Source organism: Numenius arquata, chromosome 1 (assembly GCF_964106895.1).
Source record: "Numenius arquata chromosome 1, bNumArq3.hap1.1, whole genome shotgun sequence".
In the NCBI taxonomy this organism is placed as follows: domain Eukaryota; kingdom Metazoa; phylum Chordata; class Aves; order Charadriiformes; family Scolopacidae; genus Numenius; species Numenius arquata.
In genome coordinates, this window is record NC_133576.1 from 73930722 (window position 1) to 73950618 (window position 19897).

Here is a 19897-nt window from a genome sequence, read left to right on the forward strand (position 1 = left end):
GGGGACTTGCCTCAGCAGCCTGTAATTCAAAGAGGTGTAAAGCTTCATTTGCGGTCAGCACATCCGTTGGGCGCTTCAGGGGTTCTTGAAAAACTACTAGACGGGTTATTTCCACCTTCCTTCACTTGCTCCAGCGAGTCCTGTACATTCCCGCTGATGTACAAGCCTTTTCCTTGGCTTTAAAGAGTGTTTTTCTTCCAGACCTTGCAAGAAATGGTGGAAAACCAACCCTCTTGGACACATTCCTCTGGAAACTCATCCCAGTGATAAGCTGGGCGAGCGATGGGGGATGGAGAAAATGCTCCTCCACTGCAGCCACTTTTTAACTGTGTGCACGCTATGAGCACTCCTATACTGTTCTTATAACACTCTTATGATTGCTTTTTTGACCATTTATGCTGCCCTGAAAACAGCTTTTCCTATTGCTTTGAAAATCTTCAGCTAAATCTAATTGAAATTTGGTGGGTTCTTTGAAGTTTAAAAAAAAAACAAACACAAGAATGTGCTACTGGAGTGGAAAAAAGATCAATCACATCGATAAAGGCTTCTCTGTGTGGAATGAGAGAACTAAAACTTTGTCTTTTCTGGTTTCTATAGTTAACATGAATTCTCTATAAATACAGACCCATGAAGAAATTTACTGAATTTTAAGTACTTGGTGGTTTTCATTATTTTTAAATTCAACGATGTGTTTTCCAGCGTCATGGATTACATCCCTTTGAATACAGTGAAAAGTAACCAGACATAACCTACCTGTCTTAAAAGATTTCTAAATTGCAAATTCCTGCTGAACGCCTACAGTCACCAGAACAACAGTACTTTCGCAGAGAGGCCTGGTGTATCAAGATAAATGCTTTGTAGGGCTGCAGTGAAAACTCAAGCATGAGCCTTGTCCCACATACTAAAAAGTTATTTATCGCTTGGGATGAATGAAGGACTGCATAGTTCCTGTCTAGGTGGCACCTTTTGCTGCTTAGACATAAGTGAATATTTTTCTCTAATAAAATACTCATAATACCATGCTTATCCATGAGCTTGCAGTAGCAATGTCAGCTTTCTCTGGGGGTGGGAGGATGGTCAGTTGCGTGAGTGAAGAGGCACGCACCGGAAAATGAAGAGGGAACCTTCAAAGTATGGGACATAAGAGAAGGCTGCGTGTTACCGGTAATAAGAAAAGCCGTGGTAACTTGGCCCGTCCTCAAAAATTCTGACGGAATGTGAAAGGTTCAAGCGGCCCCGTCCCACGCGAGAAGAATGTAATCTCTTGAAAAAGGAATTATAAACAGCAGATAGGGGCTGGAAGGTGAAAAGGGGGTGTGGGGAGCAGGAGGCACTCGCTGGGGAAGTTCTTCTTCCTGCAAAGCGAGGTTCATCTGAGCTGCTTTCTGGCAACCTTTAAATGGGTTATTGGAGAAATATCCTTTGCATTCTCCAACTTCTCTCCAAAGAATGCCCCTACAACATGTATTTGATACTCAGAACTTAAGGTTTGACTGTTTGAGTAATTTCAGGTTTGAAAAAAGCTCGTCTCTCTTGAGGATTGGTGGAGGATCCCACAGGGCAGAAAAGGAGTCCAGTTTGGATTTCTTCATGTAGAAAACTTTTAAGCTTGTCCTCAAGTCCTCCAAGAAAGTCTTTTCTAACTCAGCTTAGACCTCTGCTGGAGTTTGCTGAAGAAACCAGTGAAAAATTGATGCTGTGGAGCTGACTCCCAAGTCTACTTTTAAAAAACTGAGCACCTTTACATTGAGGTGGATTTGATCTTGACAACAAACAATGCATTTTTGTGTCTGGACTTCTTGTATTCCTTAAATTTACATGTTCTGTCTGGTGGCGTTGGTTTTAAATTTTCATAATACCAGTTTGGTGCAGCTGTGGTTTCCAAGTACATTTTAGTAAAAGCTGTTGCCTCATAGGCTGTGCAAGCACAGCGGCTGTTCGTGCAGATAAACATGAATTTTAATGCTATGTAGTTCATACTAATGCAACTCGCGGCAAAGTGGGTGAAGAGTTCTCCTTTAATTTTTGATAGACTTGTGTCATGATTAATACAACGGTATTCAGCATACACTGAAGAGACTGCTACTGTAGTGAATAAAAATTTATGAACAATTTTGTAGGTAATAGTTCAATTTCATTAATTTACATTTTTTCACAGCAAAAAATCTACTCGGTCTTCGCTCTTTACATTACTATTATTATCTAAAACGGATTGTTTGGACAAAGATAAACCATTGGTACATTGATATTTAAAGCACAGTAAAAACTGTTGGTAATGTATAAAATCTGCTGTGCGTGCCATGGACATCTGTCGTCTGCCCGTCCTTAACCTCCGCTTGTAATGGCATTAACTTTTCATTGAATCGCTGATTGACTGACTGCAGGGAATTGGCATTTAATTATGTTTAAGCTTATCCTACTGTGTATTGAGAAACAATTTAAAATACTTAGTTTGAAACTGGAATGCAGCGTGTTTAGGCAAATATCGTGACCGTTCTCTCTCTTATTTTCTGAGGACGGGAGCTTTGATGTATAGCGCTTGTTGATGTTTCAGTGTGTGCAACCTTCTAACATCATATAAATCACTTTGAATTTCTCCAACCATTATCTATTTGGCATGTTATGTGATTCCTTTTCCAAAATAATTTCTGTTATTTTTCCATTATGCAATGTTTTATATTATATGTTGATGACATTCCCGGCTGAAGCACATTGATAGTATTATATAAAATACTGTGCTTGTCTCCAGTCTGGTAATGCTGACAAAACTACTGTCAAGTGACATAACCAGTGTTAACATATGTTACGCTTTTCTCTGCTTCAGGCATTCACAAATGCTCTCTTGTATGTATTCCTCCGCAAAATAAACACTTCAATAATGAACTGTGAAATTCATACCACAAAGAACTCGTTTCCTATCCTAGTCAAAACAGTCCTTGCAAATTGTTAGATTTCGTGTCTTTTATTAAATGCAACTTCATTTAAAAAGCACACCCCTCCCCCAAACTTTCAACACAGAAGTAAAAACTCTGAATTAAGTTTTTTGTTTATATGTGCCAAGGATAATGTCAAAGAAGTTGCAAAAAGATTTCCAAAAGTGGTAAGCTTTTTTGGAAGCCTCCTTTTGAGTTGAAATGAAGAGTTTTATTACTGAAAAAAATTACTAAGTGAGATGAGACGCGGAGCTTGCAGATCCCTGCTAGTCACCTTCCTGTCTTACAGGAAACCTTCAGCACTTTCATTCCTGTTTTACAATTACACAGGACACTCCATCACTGCAAAATGTGACAAATAGTTACAGTGGTTATGTTTTGATAGCTGAGAGGAGGAAGGCAAAAACATCGCGGTTTTCTTCTGATTCTCAAGATGCGTGGAAAACGGAGATTTCTGACAAACACCGTTTCCAAAAGAGCATTTTAACTGAAGTTACTCTGCTGCATTCATCTTCCTGTCGGGGTTTGCTCACATTCGTGAGTAAGTCTGAATTTTTTCATAGCGCCGATGTCTTTCTTTTTGTCCTAAATGGTAGCGGGAAAGAGTTAACAGCCCCCTTTGCAGCCCTGGAGATTTTTAGCTGTTTGCAGCAGGCACTGGGCGAGCTCACGCCGCCACCGAGTCGCTCCTGTCGGGGCAGCGGGAGTTTGCAGAAAGGCGGAGGGAAAGCCGGTGGGCTTGTCACAGACATCCCTTTAGGTGTGACCCAGAGTGATAAAGGAAATGTGGCGGTGCCCTTCGGGAGGGTGTGTACCTATGAGAAACAGGAAGCCGAGCAGCGGCCGCCTGCCTGCCCTGCCTGCAGAGGTTGGTCGCTCGGGCGGGCGCAGGTGTGCCGACACGCCGCCCAGCCTCTTCTCTCCAGGCATCTTGGCAGCAACATCTGGAAGAGGCAAGGGGGGGAAAAAGAGAAACCCAACCCAAAGCCAAAACATCATCCCCCCCCCCCCCCCCCGCCTTCCCCTTCCCCCTTAAAAAAAAAACCCTCCAGGTAGAGAAATATGACGGCCTTGCAGCTGAAAGAGTTGTCACACTCGGGTCTGTACAGGAGGAGACGGGATCGCCCTGATAGCGTGGGACTGCCGGGGTCGCACGAAGAGAAGCTGAGGTGAGTGCGAATGGACGGGTACCGCCAGGGCTCCCGGCAGCCTGCTTGCTTTGGTGGTTTCAGCAGACAAACCACAAACAGGGCTCTGGAAAGTCATTGCCAAACACATGCATGGAGAAGCAGTCCCAAAGCACTAAGGAAAAAACCCCAAAGGAGGGATAACTGGGGCCGTATGGTGACCTTGTGGGTTTTGGTGATGGTGTGACTCCCTTCCCCGGCTCTGGGAAAGGCAAATGTTAGCCGGTGGGTTGCTTCTGGATCCCTTCTGACAGACAGTACTTGCAAGTAAATAACTCTCCGCAGCCTGACAGCTGGTTTGAAGTCAGTTTTGGGTCACCCAGGCACTATGGATTGTGCCGCTTCTCGGGGGGATCTGGGGGCAGCCCCTCCGCAGGGCTGGTTTCCTTGCGGCTTCTGGGCTCTGACTTTCTTTAGGGGGGGTTCTTTGTTGTGGAAAGGGCTTTAGACAAAAGAATGCGGCAGGGTCATGTAGCCTGACCTTACCCAGGAAGGGTGACCGAAAGTCAGAAAGCCATTTAATGTTCTCGGTTATCTTCTTGATGCTACGTGCCTTTTTAAGAATCATAGAATCATAGAATCTGCCTAAGAGTAACAGTGAATTTTAAAAAAGCCTCTTGTTTGGAGCAGGGAGATTAAACAATTCTTTGTAACCTGAGTAAGCGCAGACACACACAAAAAAAAGTAAAATTGCAAAAATTGGGTTTTTTTACTAAGTATGCTCGGTGTGAAAGCAATCTGTTCCCGCTTCAAGCTCCTCAGAAAAGGATCCTTGTGTAAATGCTAACAAAACCCTCAGTGGAGAGGAAGTACTTCCTATCTCCTCATGCCTGTTCTCTGGTTGTATTTTTAGATTACTTTTTGGTGGTGGTGGTTGTGCCTCGGATTGGAGTGCTGTGCAATTGCAAGGATTTTTGTTACTGCGCTTTCATTACCTGAGTTAGCCATTTCCGAATGACCGGTATTCAGATTTGGGAGTTTTATCCTTTTGTTATAACTAAGCACCTTAATTAAAAAATTTTGTGGCAAAATGTATGATTGTAACCTACTGAAATTATTTTCCATGAGATATCAGAAATATCGGATCAGTTCTAGGAATATGTTAACTTGCGGGTCTGATATGTGTGCTTCGTATCTTATTTATAGCATTAATTCTGAATTGATTTCCTAGATGGATTTCTGATAGCATTAGCATTATCTATTATATTCAAATGACTATAGATGGAAGAATAATCAGACTTAGTAGAGATGTGCAGAGATTCTTGACTTTTTTTTGTGTTTACTTGCTTTTATACAAAACTAGCAATGAGGAAGAATGGATCTTGTTAGGGAAGAGAAAGCTGCTTTTTAAAGCATATCCATAAAAATGAGTGCTAGCTCTCTACGGTTGTGTTGTTGTTTCTCTTATTTATATGCACATCCAAGATGGGAAGGAGGCCCTTTTGTGGGCTGGGTGGGGGGAAGGGGTTGTCTGTACCAGTGTAAGTCTAGGTGTTTTGATCCTTTCGTGAGCCTCTTCCTGTTAAAGTTGAGAAATATGCGAAACAGGGATGGGTCTTAGGAAATAAAATGTGAGCAGAGGAAATAGCAAATCGGGGACTTAGGAATCAGCTCAGAGCAGGGTATTGGTGATACAAGAAGGTGAGTAGAGCATGGTCAGATGCTGCTGCTAGAGCAGGGGGACAACCCGTACCTACAGACAGAGTTTCTCTTATATTTGCTAATAGCTTAAGCTGGTTCTTATTCAAACTAAACCTTGCTCCTTCCTAACCCGTTTTGTGATATTTCAGTGTGTTGCCAAGCAGCCTTATTTGTCATTTTTACTGCATTCTCCATGCCAAAAGGCTATGGCATTGTAAATATAAAATAATGATACAACAACAGGGCAAAGAGCAATCAGAGAGAAAAAGTTCTTTAGTTTTCTAAAACTGGAAACTTCTAGCTTTTTTATGTGCTCTCCCCAGTGACACTTAGATGCCTGTCCTTAGCAAATACTTTCAGAGTATCTAGAGTCCACAAGAAAGACAAGAGGTTTCTTTCATGTCTGCTAAATATAGCTTGCCATCCTCCATGGCTTTACAATGCCCTCCCATAGTTTCTCTCTCTGGTTCTTTGTTCTAGTGCCTTTGCATTTCGTTTTACATACATATTAATCCACATGTGTTAAATAATATCAGCCCTCGAGGAACAGTTCACTAAAAGCTGCTTTCTTGGTTCAAGTGCCGTATTTTTCTAATCCTGGGCCAAAATGTACTCAAGATGCCAATGTCCTCAGGGTATCCTGTGAGAATGTCTGTATTTAAAAAAATAAAAATGAAAAATGCCCTTTGTTAAAGTCATACATGATATCTGCCAGTTTTCGTTTTAGAGCCTTGTGCATCTTACTCCAGTATGGCATTTCTTTTTCCTGCCGTTTTTGAGGTCTGTGTCTCCTTCGGTAGCAGTTGCCTGGGATCCAGGCTGGGGTAAGGCCCGAAGCAGCAGTGAGTAACTCAGCGGACAGCCCTTCACACCCCTTCGCCTTGGCCGCAGGGTGTCCTGGGCTGCCTCCGCTCTGCTCGGGCAAGCACCACTCTAATTGCGGCTCCTGGGTCCAGCCATCGCAGCAGGAGCCGGACGCTGCTCGGTAGGATGGGATGGGGGCTTGTGTGCCCGCAAACTGCGGTGGAGATACAGACCAGTTTTGGCAGTGCTAGCCCTGCAAAGCAGCTCGTGGGGCTGGGAGGGGGCCCTTGGTGCCCAAAGTCTGCCTTTGCCCTTTCCTGGGAACGTCAGTGTCATTTGTACCTAAACCACCTGAAATTGCTAATAATTAGGGCACTGTGAAGCAGTGTACTGGAACTCCTAAATGTGTACAGAGCATATGTTTATCATATATTATATCACATGTATTTTCTTTTCCAAAATTACTTGAAGAAATTATCTTTACAGTATAAAAATTATTTCCGATGTTGACATAGCGTCATGATACGTCATGTGTCGTGGGACTCTGAGCTCCACAACAGGAAGGCGAGTTTTAGCTTCTGCATCTGCGTTCACTGATGTCGCTTCACCCAGAGGTTTGACCCCCATCATTGTCTTTCACATCTGCTATTCAGTTTATGGTGAGTCAGTCTCTACATGCATTTCACTCAGTCTTTCGCAGGAAAGACTGTAGGAATAGCGTTTGGCTCTTTCCATTAGGTGTCTCAGCTTGTTAGATTTCTGTTTACAGTAGAAGCTCCTATATAAATGTTAAAATTTGACAGAGTCTCTCCAAACACCTCTTGCTCTAGCAAGTAGGTGCCAGGTTGTCTTGTGGGGAACTCATCTCACGCAGCTGTGGCTATTAGCAGGGCCCGATTCGCAAGCAGCAGAGCTTACTTTAGTGCATGGTTTTGCTCATTTTGCCCACCCAGTCTTGTGATTCCTCATCCTGCTGCAGGCAGGGTTTGATGCCTTGTATTGCAGCCACTGCTCTGCTGCAGTTTACAGCCTGGTGCTCATCTCCAGCTCAAAATCTGCTTCAGCCACCTCTGTGTTGCAGGTGGTACAGTGTGGGGGTTGAGCAGCTGAGCTGTCCCACGTGCAGTGACGAGGACCTGAGAGGGCTGAGGAGGCCGCCGAAGTCCATCCAGTTGAGGAGAGTGAGGGCATTTAAAGGGAGGCCACCCATAGCCATAAATAGCAAGCCCTAAGCTCAACTGAGATGGGGACTGGGACGGGAGGGTAGGATCCATTCCCTTGTTTTAGATACGTATCCTATGATGAGTGAGTTGCCCTCCCAGGGAGCCTCTCTCATCCCTTTCACCCCACCTCCTCCTGGCGTAACCCATGCCTGGGTTATCCCATCAGCTGCAGTGAGGTGAAAGGAGTCCCAGCCCTTGTCTTGGCAGCATGGCACATTGATGAGGATGGGAAATTCGGCTTCTCTTTCTGCCTCTCCCCCTCTGTGTATCATTTCACAAACCTCTCTGGGAGCTTTTTGATAGATGTTACTGGTGCTTTACTGACCTTATAGGGAGCTGGAGCCAGCCCGCCCTGCATAAAAGGTGGTCTGGATAGCTCATCCTTTTCTTGAACATGCCCAGTACAAGAATATGCTTGGTTTACACATCCGCTGAGGTGGGGACACTGGATGCAGTCCTCTCTTCCCTTGCTTGAGCGAGGCTCACCAGTGCATAGACCTTAACTGCACAGGATGCTGTCCAGGTGCAGAGTTCAAAGTGCAGGGGGCTGCTTGGCACCTTCATCTCTCCTGTCTGCAACAGATGCAACAGTCATTGAACTAAATGCAACCTGAGAAACTCGCTTTTCAGAGTGGAGGGGGAAACTTGTTCTTTTCCAGCTATATTGATTTACTGGGAAAAAAAATGACATCTCAGATAAATCTTGTCTTGCTCTGTCTTTAGAAATGGCATGTAAAAAATTCTGACTGTATGTTGAGGTATTCTTTCTTGCTTTTTCAGATGCAAAGGAAATTGTATGCATACATTTACGATTAATCATTAGGAGTCACTTAACAGTAGTAGTATGCTTGCTATTTTTGCTCTTTCCCCTTCTCATCCCATGGCATTTGTAAAAATAGAATGATTCCTCTAAAAAAACTGATGCTATTAGTTTCCAAAGCTCAATACAAAGTACTGGGAAAAGCAGGGGCATTTGTCTTTTTTTTTTTTTTTTTTTGACAAATACACTTAGAGTGAATTTGATCAAAGTGTTATCCATAGCTTTTTAAGTTCATATGGGTTCAAATGCAATTAAAAATGTAAACAACTTCTGAAGAGCTTAATCTCAAGTTCTTACCAAACAGTAAGTTTCAGTATTTGCAACAAATAATCATTGGCAAGCTTCAGTCTGCTGCTGAAGCTGATGGGTACATTTGGGTGAGTAGGTGCAGGCAATCTTCTGCTGGGTCCGTTCAGGCTCCCACCTGCTTCTGCACACTGACTCCAGGCTGGAAGGCATGTGGATGTGCCCCAAAATTTCATGCACAAAGACTCCCTCGCAGATGAAATAGGAGACATAAGCACATTCTTACGTCCCACTGAGCCTTGGGGCACAGCACAGCAAAGCTCGTTGGTGAGTATAAAAAGAACCAAATGAATAAAATCCCCAAAACACCGGCAACGTGGTAGGGCTGAGTGTCTCTCTTTCATTATGAGACACAGCATTTGGGAGTTGTGCGAGGTCACAAATCCCCTCAGCCTGCCATCAAAAACCCACGTGTAGCAGCCACCCAAGGTGTGCAGCTGTTTCCAGCCACACGTCCTCCCTGAAGATCTCCAGCTCTTCCTAGGAGGGAGAGAAGAAGATGCTGATCAGGGACTGTCTGGGGAACCAGGGACCCTGTCGGGCTTTGAGATGCCTCAGGGTACTGAGGGCAGGGGGAGGCAGGAAAAAAAGATCTGTCTGCACCTGGAAGCATTCTTAAATTTGATTTCCACTGGTAACATTTCTTAATAGCATCACAAATGATAATATTTATGTAGCTGCTTTCTGTGAGTAGATGTTTTGCTTGCTCACAGTGCCATTGCCAGCAGGTAAAGCAGTATTTATTCAGTACATCGGTAAAAAAAAAGAGACTAATTTATTAAACCAGGAAGAGCTTGAAAATAAATGTTAAGCCACAAAAAAAATTACACTTCTTCATTTGTTGCGGTTAGAAACTCTGCTGGAATAGTAGAGAGTTGGGACCTAGAAATACTCATTTGAATCAGATGCTTGGGAACTCTTGATTAAAAACACTTTGGCTCATCTGCTAAGTACTCTAATTGAAGAGAGGATTTGTCCATGTAGACGTAACAGTGAATTATTATTATTATTAATTATAGTAACTTCCAGCCAGCAAAAATATGCTTAATGGTTATATTTTAATATTGCAATACTTAGAATTTGTGTTGAGCCTTAGTTTGAGGTATCCAAATGACTAGAGGCTTGTACTTTTTGTTTGTGCTGTACTTTCCATTGCTGTAGGGGTTAAAATAACAGGAGGAATACGCCCTTTTATTTTTCATGCCTTCTCTCTCCGCCCCTTGTCTCCTGCATTGCATAATAGCTCTTAAGTGATTTTGTTTGACTTGCTCACCCTGACTATCACCTCCCATGACTTCAAATGACCGGAGGTAGCTGCTTGCGTAACAGGAGCCCCAGGCAATTACTACTGTTCCTCTTACACTTGTCTCATTGTAATAATCTATTATTTCAGTAAATTGGTAAGCTTCAAAGCTTCAATGATTATAGCAATTAGGATTTTCATTGCTCTTTCTTACAAGATTAGCTGGCTAAAGATAAGTTGTAGGTTTCTTTTTTTTGCTTTTTATTTTCATGTGTTTTGATAGCACCTCATCAGAGATGTTCTCTACAGAAAATGCACTGTGATTGCTCATTATTCTTATAATTAAGTTCTCCTTTCAATGCAGTCTGTCACACTGTAGCAAATTTACACACAGAAGTATTCTGCAGAGGAGAGAAAGACTAAATTATCATTTAGAACTGCGTGGGTTGGAAGGGACCTTAAAGATCATCTAGTTCCAACCCCCCTGCCATGGGCAGGGACACCTCCCACTAGACCAGGTTGCTCAAAGCCCCATCCAGCCTGGTCTTGAACACCTTCAGGGACTGGGCATCCACAGCTTCTCTAGGTAACCTGTTCCAGTGTCTCTTTTTACTGTCCCTGACAGTAAAAAATTTCTTCCTAACATCTAATCTAAATCTCCCCTCTTTTCAGCTTAAAACTGTTACCCCTCGCCCTATCACTCCACTCCCTGATAAAGAGTCCTTCCCCATCTTTGCTGTAAGGCCCCCTTTAAGTACTGCTTAGTACTTAGGCTGCTATAAGGTCTCCCCAGAGCCTTCTCCAGGCTGAACAACCCCAGCTCTCTCAGCCTGTCTTCATAGGAGAGGTGCTCCAGCCCTCTGATCATCTTCGTGGCCCTCCTCTGGACTTGCTCCAACTGGTCAATGTCCTTCTTATGCTGGGGGTCCCAGAGCTGGATGCAGCACTCCAGGTGGGGTGTCATGAGATTGGAGTAGAGGGGCAGAATCACCTCCCTCGCCCTGCTCACCACATTTCTTTTGATGCAGCCCAGGATGCGGTTGGCTTTCTGGGCTGCAAGTGCACATGTTGAGCTTCTCATCCACCAACACCTCCAAGTCCTTCTCCTCAGGGCTGCTCTCCAGCCATTCATCACCCAGCCTGTATTTGTGCTTGGGGTCGCCCCAACTGATGTGCAGGACCTTGCACTTGGCCTAGTTGAACTTCATGAGGTTTGTATGGGCCCACCTCTCAAGCCTGTTCTGGTTCCTCTGGATGGCATCCCATCCCTCCAGTGTGTTGACCACACCACACAGCTTGGTGTTGTCGGCAGACTTGCTGAGGGTGTGCTTGATCCCACTGTCACTGGTATCGAAGTCACTGATAAAGATGTTAAACAGCACTAGTCCCAGTACCAACCCCTGAGGAACGCCACTTGTCACTGGTCTCCACAAAATTATGTCAATGTCACCACTTAATAAAAATTACCAGTTTGCAGATACTGGGGAGAACAAGCTTAAAAGTTGTAAGTTTGGGTTCCCTTTCTGGTTTGTTTGTTTGTTTGTTTGTTTTCCTGTGGTCCCTGAGCTGTTTGAGGAAGTGCAAAGCTAACAGACATGGTGTCCTCGAGAGGACCATAAGGCTTTTACATGATGCTCTCCAGACACAGGAACAGCTCTGGCTTGCCAAGTACGTTGCCTCTGACGGTGGCCAAAAGCTGATGCCTGTGGAGGGAGGTGTAAGGAAAGAGCGGGCCTTTTATGGGATTTCCCTTGATAGTAATCCCAGCTTGCCACCAGCTGTGCCTCAGGAGTTTCCTACAGAGTTTGTGACATCCAGTGTTTTTCCCTTCAGTTAACTCCTCTGGTCTCGCCTTGCACCCAGGAATCTCAGGGCATTTCCTGAACATGAGCGATGCTTTTGAGTTTTCTTGTGTATTTGATTTGTCACAGCAGCTTTAGGCATTGTTCAGTTTTCTTCTTTGTATGTGCCAACTTTATAGAAACTTCTGATTTTAGGTAGTTCCTGGTAGCATTCTGAAATGATGGTTTCAAATATAACACTCTGTGAGCAGTTGTTTTGGGTGATACTGCATAGCTTTTTCAGCAGAATTTTTAGTCACCCTGTGATATCTCTTTATATATCAACAAGATGAAGCTTCGTGATCTTTTGGAGTCTTTTTCCAACGAGAGGTATGTTTTCTGACTTTTGTGACATAACTCTCTGTGTTTTTTCTGCTTTTTCTATCTCCTCTAATGGCCATGATGGAACTAGAAGAAAATTAATTAAAAACTATTAGCTATTAGCCTCAAAGGAAGTAACATATTGGCAGATGCAGCTAGCAATACCTGGCAGCATTTCTCAGCTGTGCCTTTTTAAATGAAAAATGCAAAAGATTCAAGGTGTTCCAGCAAGGAATAAACAGACAAAGGTGAAACGGATGTGAAATGGCGTTTGTCTTTTCCAGCATGTTAAATCTCTGCGTGCCACGCTCTTCATAGACCATAAAATTCTTGATCCCAAATTGAGTCTACCTTTTGAACTCTGTTTCTATGCAGCTATTGGAAAAATGTTACCCACTCAGAGTCATGACTCAAAACTGCCCTGGCTAGTCCCCTTCTTGTTCCGGAACGGAAAGTTTGCATCGAAAGCTGTTTGCCTCGCTTGATGTTTGGCTTTTCAGTTACTGTTTTGTACATCCCTCCTCGCTGACTTCAGAAACCAAAGCATACACTATATTTCTGATATACTAAAAAAATTGCTTCTTATATATATGTTATTTTATTTTATTTTATTTTAATTAGTTTTGTTTTATTTTAATTTTTTTTTAGAAGGACGTAGCAGCAGTGCAGCTTTGGGATAGGATAGCTCCATGAGTTACCAGGTTGAAGGCCATGACTTTTGCCTGAAGTGTACCAGTAATTGCTTAGTTTTAAACTTCATTCCTTTCAAAAGCTAATCCTCAAATTATACCCACTTCTCCGTGATACATAGCAAAGGGGAAGGAGGTTTGGCATCGCTCTGATCCAAAGCACCAAAACCCCTTCGTCTTCCCTTTTCCCTTTGCTTCTATTCTGTCAAGCAAATAACCCAGGCTCTCTGCCCCGTGCACTCCTTCAAATAATCCCAGGATTATGCTGTTGTGAGGGCGAACTTCTACATCTTCTCTCATAAGTCTTATAATACATATTATAACCATTCACTCCTGCTGTACTCATTCAGGATTAGTCACTTGTTGGGGTGGAAACCATTAGAGAAAACTTGCAATAGTTACCAAAGCCTTTGGTTTGGAAAACACGTGTAAGTCTTGCTTTGCACTAGGTGCCACTGAAATTCATTCGTGCTTACTTGACAGATCTGCTAGTATTGAATAGCTAATAAATACGAAATACATGATGAAGACCTTCAGTTTGCATTATCCAAAATGTTAAGACTGTCATAATGAAGTATGAAAGCAGTGCTATTTTGTATTAGCTTTATTTGTTGATACATTACTCATGCTTGACTCTTAGGAACATAAATTGCTTGTGGTTATTCTCTTTCAGCTCTTGAGTATTAGGGCCATTATTTAATTCTGCAACGTTAACTGCAGATGGCTGAGCTGTCTGCCAGCCTCTGCTGGTTTTAAAGCTTGGTGATGCTGCAGTGAATGTGGGGAGAGAAAAATGTGAAACCAAAACCTGGAGTGACTAATAATTACAATTTAATATGTGTATGAGAGAACAGAACAGCTGAGGAGGTGTTTTCTTTACCACATTCTACTTCTGCCCAAAACAAATGAATTCAGGCAATGAAAAACTTTGCACGTTCTCATATAGAATAGAAAAAACAACTTAATGAAGGTGAAAAATGGTTTGAGAGGTTATGATGCTGAAGGTGTAGGTTAATAGTAATATTCAAGAGGAGATGGGTGTGGAAGTGACATGCTGGTTAGTAAAGCTGAAGGTCAGTCCTCAGTGTGGTATCTGTCTCTAGTGGAGATGTTACTGGAATAAGGATGTCTCTGTGAGCTGGGAAGCCTGATGTTGCAGTTATCTCTGCCGTACAAGGAACTGTGTGGACATACTCAAAGTCTCTCCCGGTAGCCAGGGTGTTACGTTGAGTCATGGTGTTAATTATAGCTCCTGGATGAGCCACTCAAGTCATGGTGTTCGGCTTGTGAAAACATTGGTTCCAGCTACACTGGCAAATGGCTAAGGCAGAAGCAAAGGCTGGCATTTGCCTTTCGACTAAGGATTTGATGAGGGATTTTTGGTGGGTTTCAGTGACAGATGTCATGAACTGAATATTGGTGCTAGGAAATTGTTACTCTGAAGAGAAATACGGTAGTGCAGCATTTAGAATCATAGAATCATTTAGGTTGGAAAAGACATTCACGATCATCAAGTCCAACCCTGTAAACCTATCACTGCCAAGTCAACCACCAAGCCATGTCCCTAAGCACCACATCTACATGTCTTTTACCCTGGGGATGGTGACTCAACCACTTCCCCTGGGCAGCCCATCCCAGTGCTCTAATAATCCATTCAGTGTAAAAGTTTTTCCTAATATCCAACCTAAACCTGCCCTGGCTCAACTTGAGGCCATTTCCTTTTGTCCTATCACCTGTGACTTGGGAGAAGAGACTGACCCCCACCTCTCTACACCCTCCTTTCAGGTAGTTGGAGAGAGTGTTAAGGTTTCCACTCAGCCTCCTTTTCTCTAGGCTGAACAATCCCAGCTCCCTCAGCCGCTCCTCACCAGACTTGTTCTCCAGACCCCTCACCAGCTTCATTGCCCTTCTCTGGACCCGCTCCAGCACCTTAATGTCTTTTTTGTAGTGAGGGGCCCAAAACTGGACACAGTACTTGAGGTGGGGCCTCACCAGTGGCAAGTACAGGGGGGCAATCACTTCCCTAGTCCTGCTCGCCTCACTGTTCCTGATACAGACCAGGATGCTAATTTCCTGAAATGTCAGAAAGCGGAAAGATCAACCTCACACATTTTTTCATATTTGAACTTTAAATCTGTTCCTTAAGCAATGGATGAGGAAAACATGTTGACCTAGTTGTAATTTGCTTGCAATTGCCTGATCACACTATTGTGAATCCCTTGACTTTCCAGTGGTTTGATTTCCACCAGTATAAATATTACTCTGCCCAAACACTTTCATATTTTAGAACTGAACAACTTTGGTATTGTGAAGTTCATCATACATGCGTCCAAACAGAAGGACAATTTTGAGCTTGGTGGGCTTGATGTTGGCTCATGGATCTTGAAAAGATGGTTCTTTTCAGAGCGAGTGTCTCAAAGACAGTACATGTGCAGCTCCTAGTATTGAGTGGCTGACCTTTTTAAATATACCTACATTAGAAATGGGAATATAAATGCTATTATATGAAATACTTTAGTGCAAATGCATCTTTAAAATGTATTGCGTTGGAAGAGCTCGAGTTGGAAGAGGTTGGGTACAGTATATTTACCATTGTGAAGTATATATGCAGTCAACTACACAGGGTGCACATGTGAAGAATAACCAATAGCATGCTATATCTCATGTAACACAAATTCACTGCAGCTCTTCTGAGCTTCTCCTATGTGATACCATGTCTTTTTGTTGTTTTGTTTTTCCTGTCTGTATAGGATTCAAAAAACAGTAGTGGGGGAGGAAGAGATGGCTGTTGTAGAGAGGATCAAATATCTATTTACAGAAGAAGTAATTTCTTGTTTTACACAAAGTATGGCTTCATTTGGTAATGTTTGTAACCAGCAGGAGGAAACTACAATAGTTTTTTTAAATATTACTTAAAATACTTTTCAGTGCTCTAGTTAGATATTGCTCTCCCTTTCTATGAATTCTGTCAGAGGCTGATTTTTCACTGTGCTGATAAAAAGTTGTGTGGGAAGGTGCTGCTTACCTGTTTATTCCAGTTATATTCATTTCCTTATGGAGAGATTTCATTATGGAGAGATGGAATGTGAACCTTCTCTGTTTGTGGAGACCAAAGCATTTTTTGGACATGTTTATACTAGAATGAATATATACTGAAGTATATGAAACAGCTGGAGTTGCCTTTTTGTTTGCCCTGTTTAAACTCCCACCACATAAGCTTAATCATGCTTTTTGTGGCGAAGACTAAAGGATGAAACTTTTAGGAGCACTCAGAATTCACCTGGTTTTTATTGCAGTGGTTTCAAGATGGTTTTTCATCCTTTTTAACAGAGACAGAAGTTAGAGCAGTGCTGGGCATATGTGAAAATCCTACCGTAATGTGCATCTTTATTATGGAAAAGATTTATACCTTCTTTCAAATTGCCTTAGGAGACCAGCTTAATACGCAAAGTATTTTATTGCTTAAGAGAGAAACAACTGCAGCAATCAGAACCCAAGAGTGTTTTTAACTTCAATAAAAAAGATGCAAAAGGTCAGTTAGCGCTTTAAAAGGTTGGTGTAGAAATCAGTGCAGGGCACTGCAAGTTCACTCATATTTTGCAGCAAAGCTTCTGTTCTAGTTGTTCAGTATTTTGCATGTGAGCACCCTTGCATAGCATCTGCGTTAAATACAATTAAAATTAAATCACCCTTACCTATGCGGGGAGGGGAAGGATGCACTATGATTACTTTTTCCCCTCTTCTCCTCCCCTCCCTGCATAACCCGATGGGGCACGTGGCCTCCCGGCAGCACTGGTGACGCAGTGATATTTCACGGTGGCATGAGTAGGTTGCCAAGCAGCAGCTGCTTTTGCCAAGCACCTTGTTTGGAGCCGTGACTGCTCAGCATGTCTATTTGTGGCATGGAGCGAAAAGCTCAGTGGGGCTGGCCAGCCACCGAGCCTTCTCTGTAAGAGTCCCCGTCTGCCTCTGGCAGCCACCGGCATGGGCAGCCGGGTTTGAAAGCTCTCCAGAGAAAGCAGCATGTGAGCGGGGAGGCAGTTGTCCATCAGGGATGATAAAGCAATGGCAGCTATTTTTGCTGTTGTTTTCCATAGCTGCACTAGGACACTTCCCCTCCCCTCTTCTGCCCTTTCCATTAGCACCTTCCCCACCATCAGCTTTGGCTTCTGATAAGACCCTCAGTGTGCCAGGAGGAGCCTCTCTGTCTTCTTCCTTGCTACATACCTTTTTCAGTTGAGTATTTAACTTCTCCCTTTTCTCTCCTTCTTATCACTGCTTCCTTAACAACAGGCTGGTAGTTTTTGTCCCCAATCCCAAGGAATGCCCTTGGGAAGCTGCTGCTGCAAATCAACAGCTCCCTACATGCTTCTCGCTCCCTGTGGATGGCTTCACCTCAGAGTAACCTAGAATTCCCTAATGAAAATGCCATGTATTTTTAACAACATATTTCAGATCTTGGCAGCATGCCTCCAGCAAAATGACAGAAAAGAGAAAGACAGCCAGCTGCTCTGGATTTGTGGATTACCAAGCCTTCACAGAAGAAACTATGTTTTGCTTCAGTACCAGAAAGGCCATTTTTAAACTCCTGACAAGCTCCTTTATTGCTTAATGGAAAACAAATTGGGAGTAATGCCACCAGCAGCAATGGCAATAGGCAATAAAACCAGTCAGTTTCTACTTATTGCACATGTAGAGTCCTATTACCTTGTAGGACTGCTTCTTCAAAAAAGTTAGGAAGATCCAAAAAGCAGGCATCCAAAAGTAGGCTTTTTGGATGGACATCTTATTGCAGTGACTTGCTGTACTACTTGCTTTGCTACACCCATGCAAAAGACTGCGCAGTAGCAAGCCAAAAAATCAAGCACATGGGTGGATATTTTCCTGTTGGCCACAGAAGACACAAGGCAGCCAGAGATGGTTTCCAGCTACCTTCGTAGACTCTGGATTTTGGGTTACAGCAAGGACTGAAGTAGTCCACGAGAAAGAAACACTTAAAGGCGCTCTGATTCGCAGCAGTAGCCTCCCAAGAGAATTGCCTGTGATCTGGGACAAAATACAAGAAAACAACTGAGGAGACATCAGTGATAAGGGGAAGAGGCAGACTGGCTTGCTGTTTCTTATCTTAGCGGTTTGGTGCACCTGTACTGATCCTGGATGAATCAGCATGGGTTAGTCTGTTGCAGTCAGTCTCCCCAGAGTGTTTCATACCCACAGAAGCTCAGTATTGACCTGTGCAGGAGATCTTGGGAAGCAGGACAGAGAAGGAAGAGCCAGCGTCACCGTGCCTGCATCTCCGTTAGCAAACAGCACTCGGTTTCATCACTGGTGCTCCAGCAGATTCAGAAACCTTTTCTTCCAGCGCTGTTTCCTGCAACAGCGTTCTAGCAAGATCATCGTGACCTCAGGCTACAACATGAGCATTGCTTGATCTGGAGGTTGCTCCATGACAGATAAAAATAGGTCTTGAGCTCCAGCCAAGTTGTGTTAGTGGTGAGGGTGGTGAGGGTGCAGGCTCCTTAACCTGTTGCAGCTTGTGACTCCCGGTAGCTCTGGTGCAAGATGGATAATCACACCTACGGATGGGTAAATTAACAGGGTCATGCTGCCTGGGTCCCACCTACCATGATGTACTATTGTGCAGGAGAATAGCTTGCCCAGAGGTTGCTTCCTGCCGAGAGGGAGGTGAAGGAAACCTGACCAAACCCATCCCAGAAATTTGGCTGGTTTGGTTTTGCTGTGCAGCAGCAGACATGTAGTTGGCCAGGCTGTGGGAAGGCGTACGAGCCCAGGCCTGCACGAAGAGTGGCGTGTGTGCTGCTGTACGCCTACCGAGCAAGCCATCCCAACTCATGATGAAAGATTCCAACCTGAATGATTCTATGATTTGGCCCAAAACCGGCATAAACCAGACCCACTGCAGTAGGTCCTAGGAGGGCGAAGGCATATTAAGAAGTAGTAGCCTCCACTGAACTTTCTGTCATATCCTTTGTCATTTTTTAGTCCTAATTTCTCTACTTGTTCCCTCTAGTCATCGTCTTCCTGTCCTCCTCTGCCTTCTCATGCTCCCTCACAGACTAGCAGATTCTTCAGATACCGAGACGCCATGTGTCACCAGCGCAAAGTTCATGTGGTTTTGCAGTTCAGTCGATTGCTAGCAAGGCTTAGTCAGTTCAACGCAAGAGATAGTTACTGGGGACAGCTTCCCAAAACCCTGCTTTGTCTGCAGTTACGAGTCGCTGGAAGCCGAGTAGCCCACGTCTGCCGCAAGCGCTGGGCTCCCGGCAGGGAGAGCTTGCAGGAGTGTAATTGTTAACTGCAGATCTGCAGCTAATCGACCCTGCCTTCCCCAGTAAGTGGTGCACAACAGGCTTTTTTAAATAGAATATAACCATGAAATAATTGCAGCATTGGGAAGGCGTTCTGTGGTGAAGGAATGATTAATTTTATTCTTTCTTCCTGGCCTTGCTCTCTCAGCTCCCTAATATCCCCAGTAAATTACCTCAGTAAGTGTTCTCACATTAGATAATTGTTCTAAACTCAGCACATCACTGGAAATCAAGCTTCATTTTTCCTCCTTCGTATATTGCCCATTATAGAGTAACTGGCAGTTCAGTTAATGGCCTGTGAAGCACAACAGAAACCAAACTATCCATCTGTACCTAACCCCTCTCAGAAGTGCTGACAAGAAGATGCCTATAGATAAATTCAGCACCTGTGACTTGGAAGACACAAGTGGAACATTAAAGGCCATTTTTACAATGTAATTAATATACTGTAGCATTAAAGCAACATTTACCTCATGACAGAAGTCTTCTCTTCATCCTTTCCACTGCTAGTTTGCTCACGATAAAATATTATTGGAACCCTCCTTCAGCCCCCACCCCCC

At 43.6% G+C, this 19897-nt stretch overlaps 1 protein-coding gene and 1 long non-coding RNA gene across 5 annotated transcripts in view; one reads left to right on the forward strand and one right to left on the reverse strand.

Annotated features, from left to right (window-relative positions):
- Positions 1-19897, forward strand: part of LIMS1 (LIM zinc finger domain containing 1) — a 77646-nt gene that overhangs the window by 36035 nt on the left and 21714 nt on the right. For 2 of the 4 annotated variants that reach the window (XM_074157110.1, XM_074157119.1), the window contains exon 1: positions 3996-4102. The exons of the other annotated variants lie outside the window; for them this stretch is intronic. In XM_074157110.1, the coding sequence (XP_074013211.1) occupies positions 3996-4102 (107 nt within the window). Of the gene's footprint in view, positions 1-3995; positions 4103-19897 lie in introns of those variants that run through there. 4 annotated transcript variants of the gene reach the window in all.
- LOC141470860 (uncharacterized) lies at positions 2000-19877 on the reverse strand. Its single transcript, XR_012463507.1, has 3 exons — positions 19808-19877; positions 8114-8361; positions 2000-3877 (listed from the first exon to the last, which is right to left on the reverse strand). It is a non-coding gene; the product is annotated as an uncharacterized lncRNA (long non-coding RNA).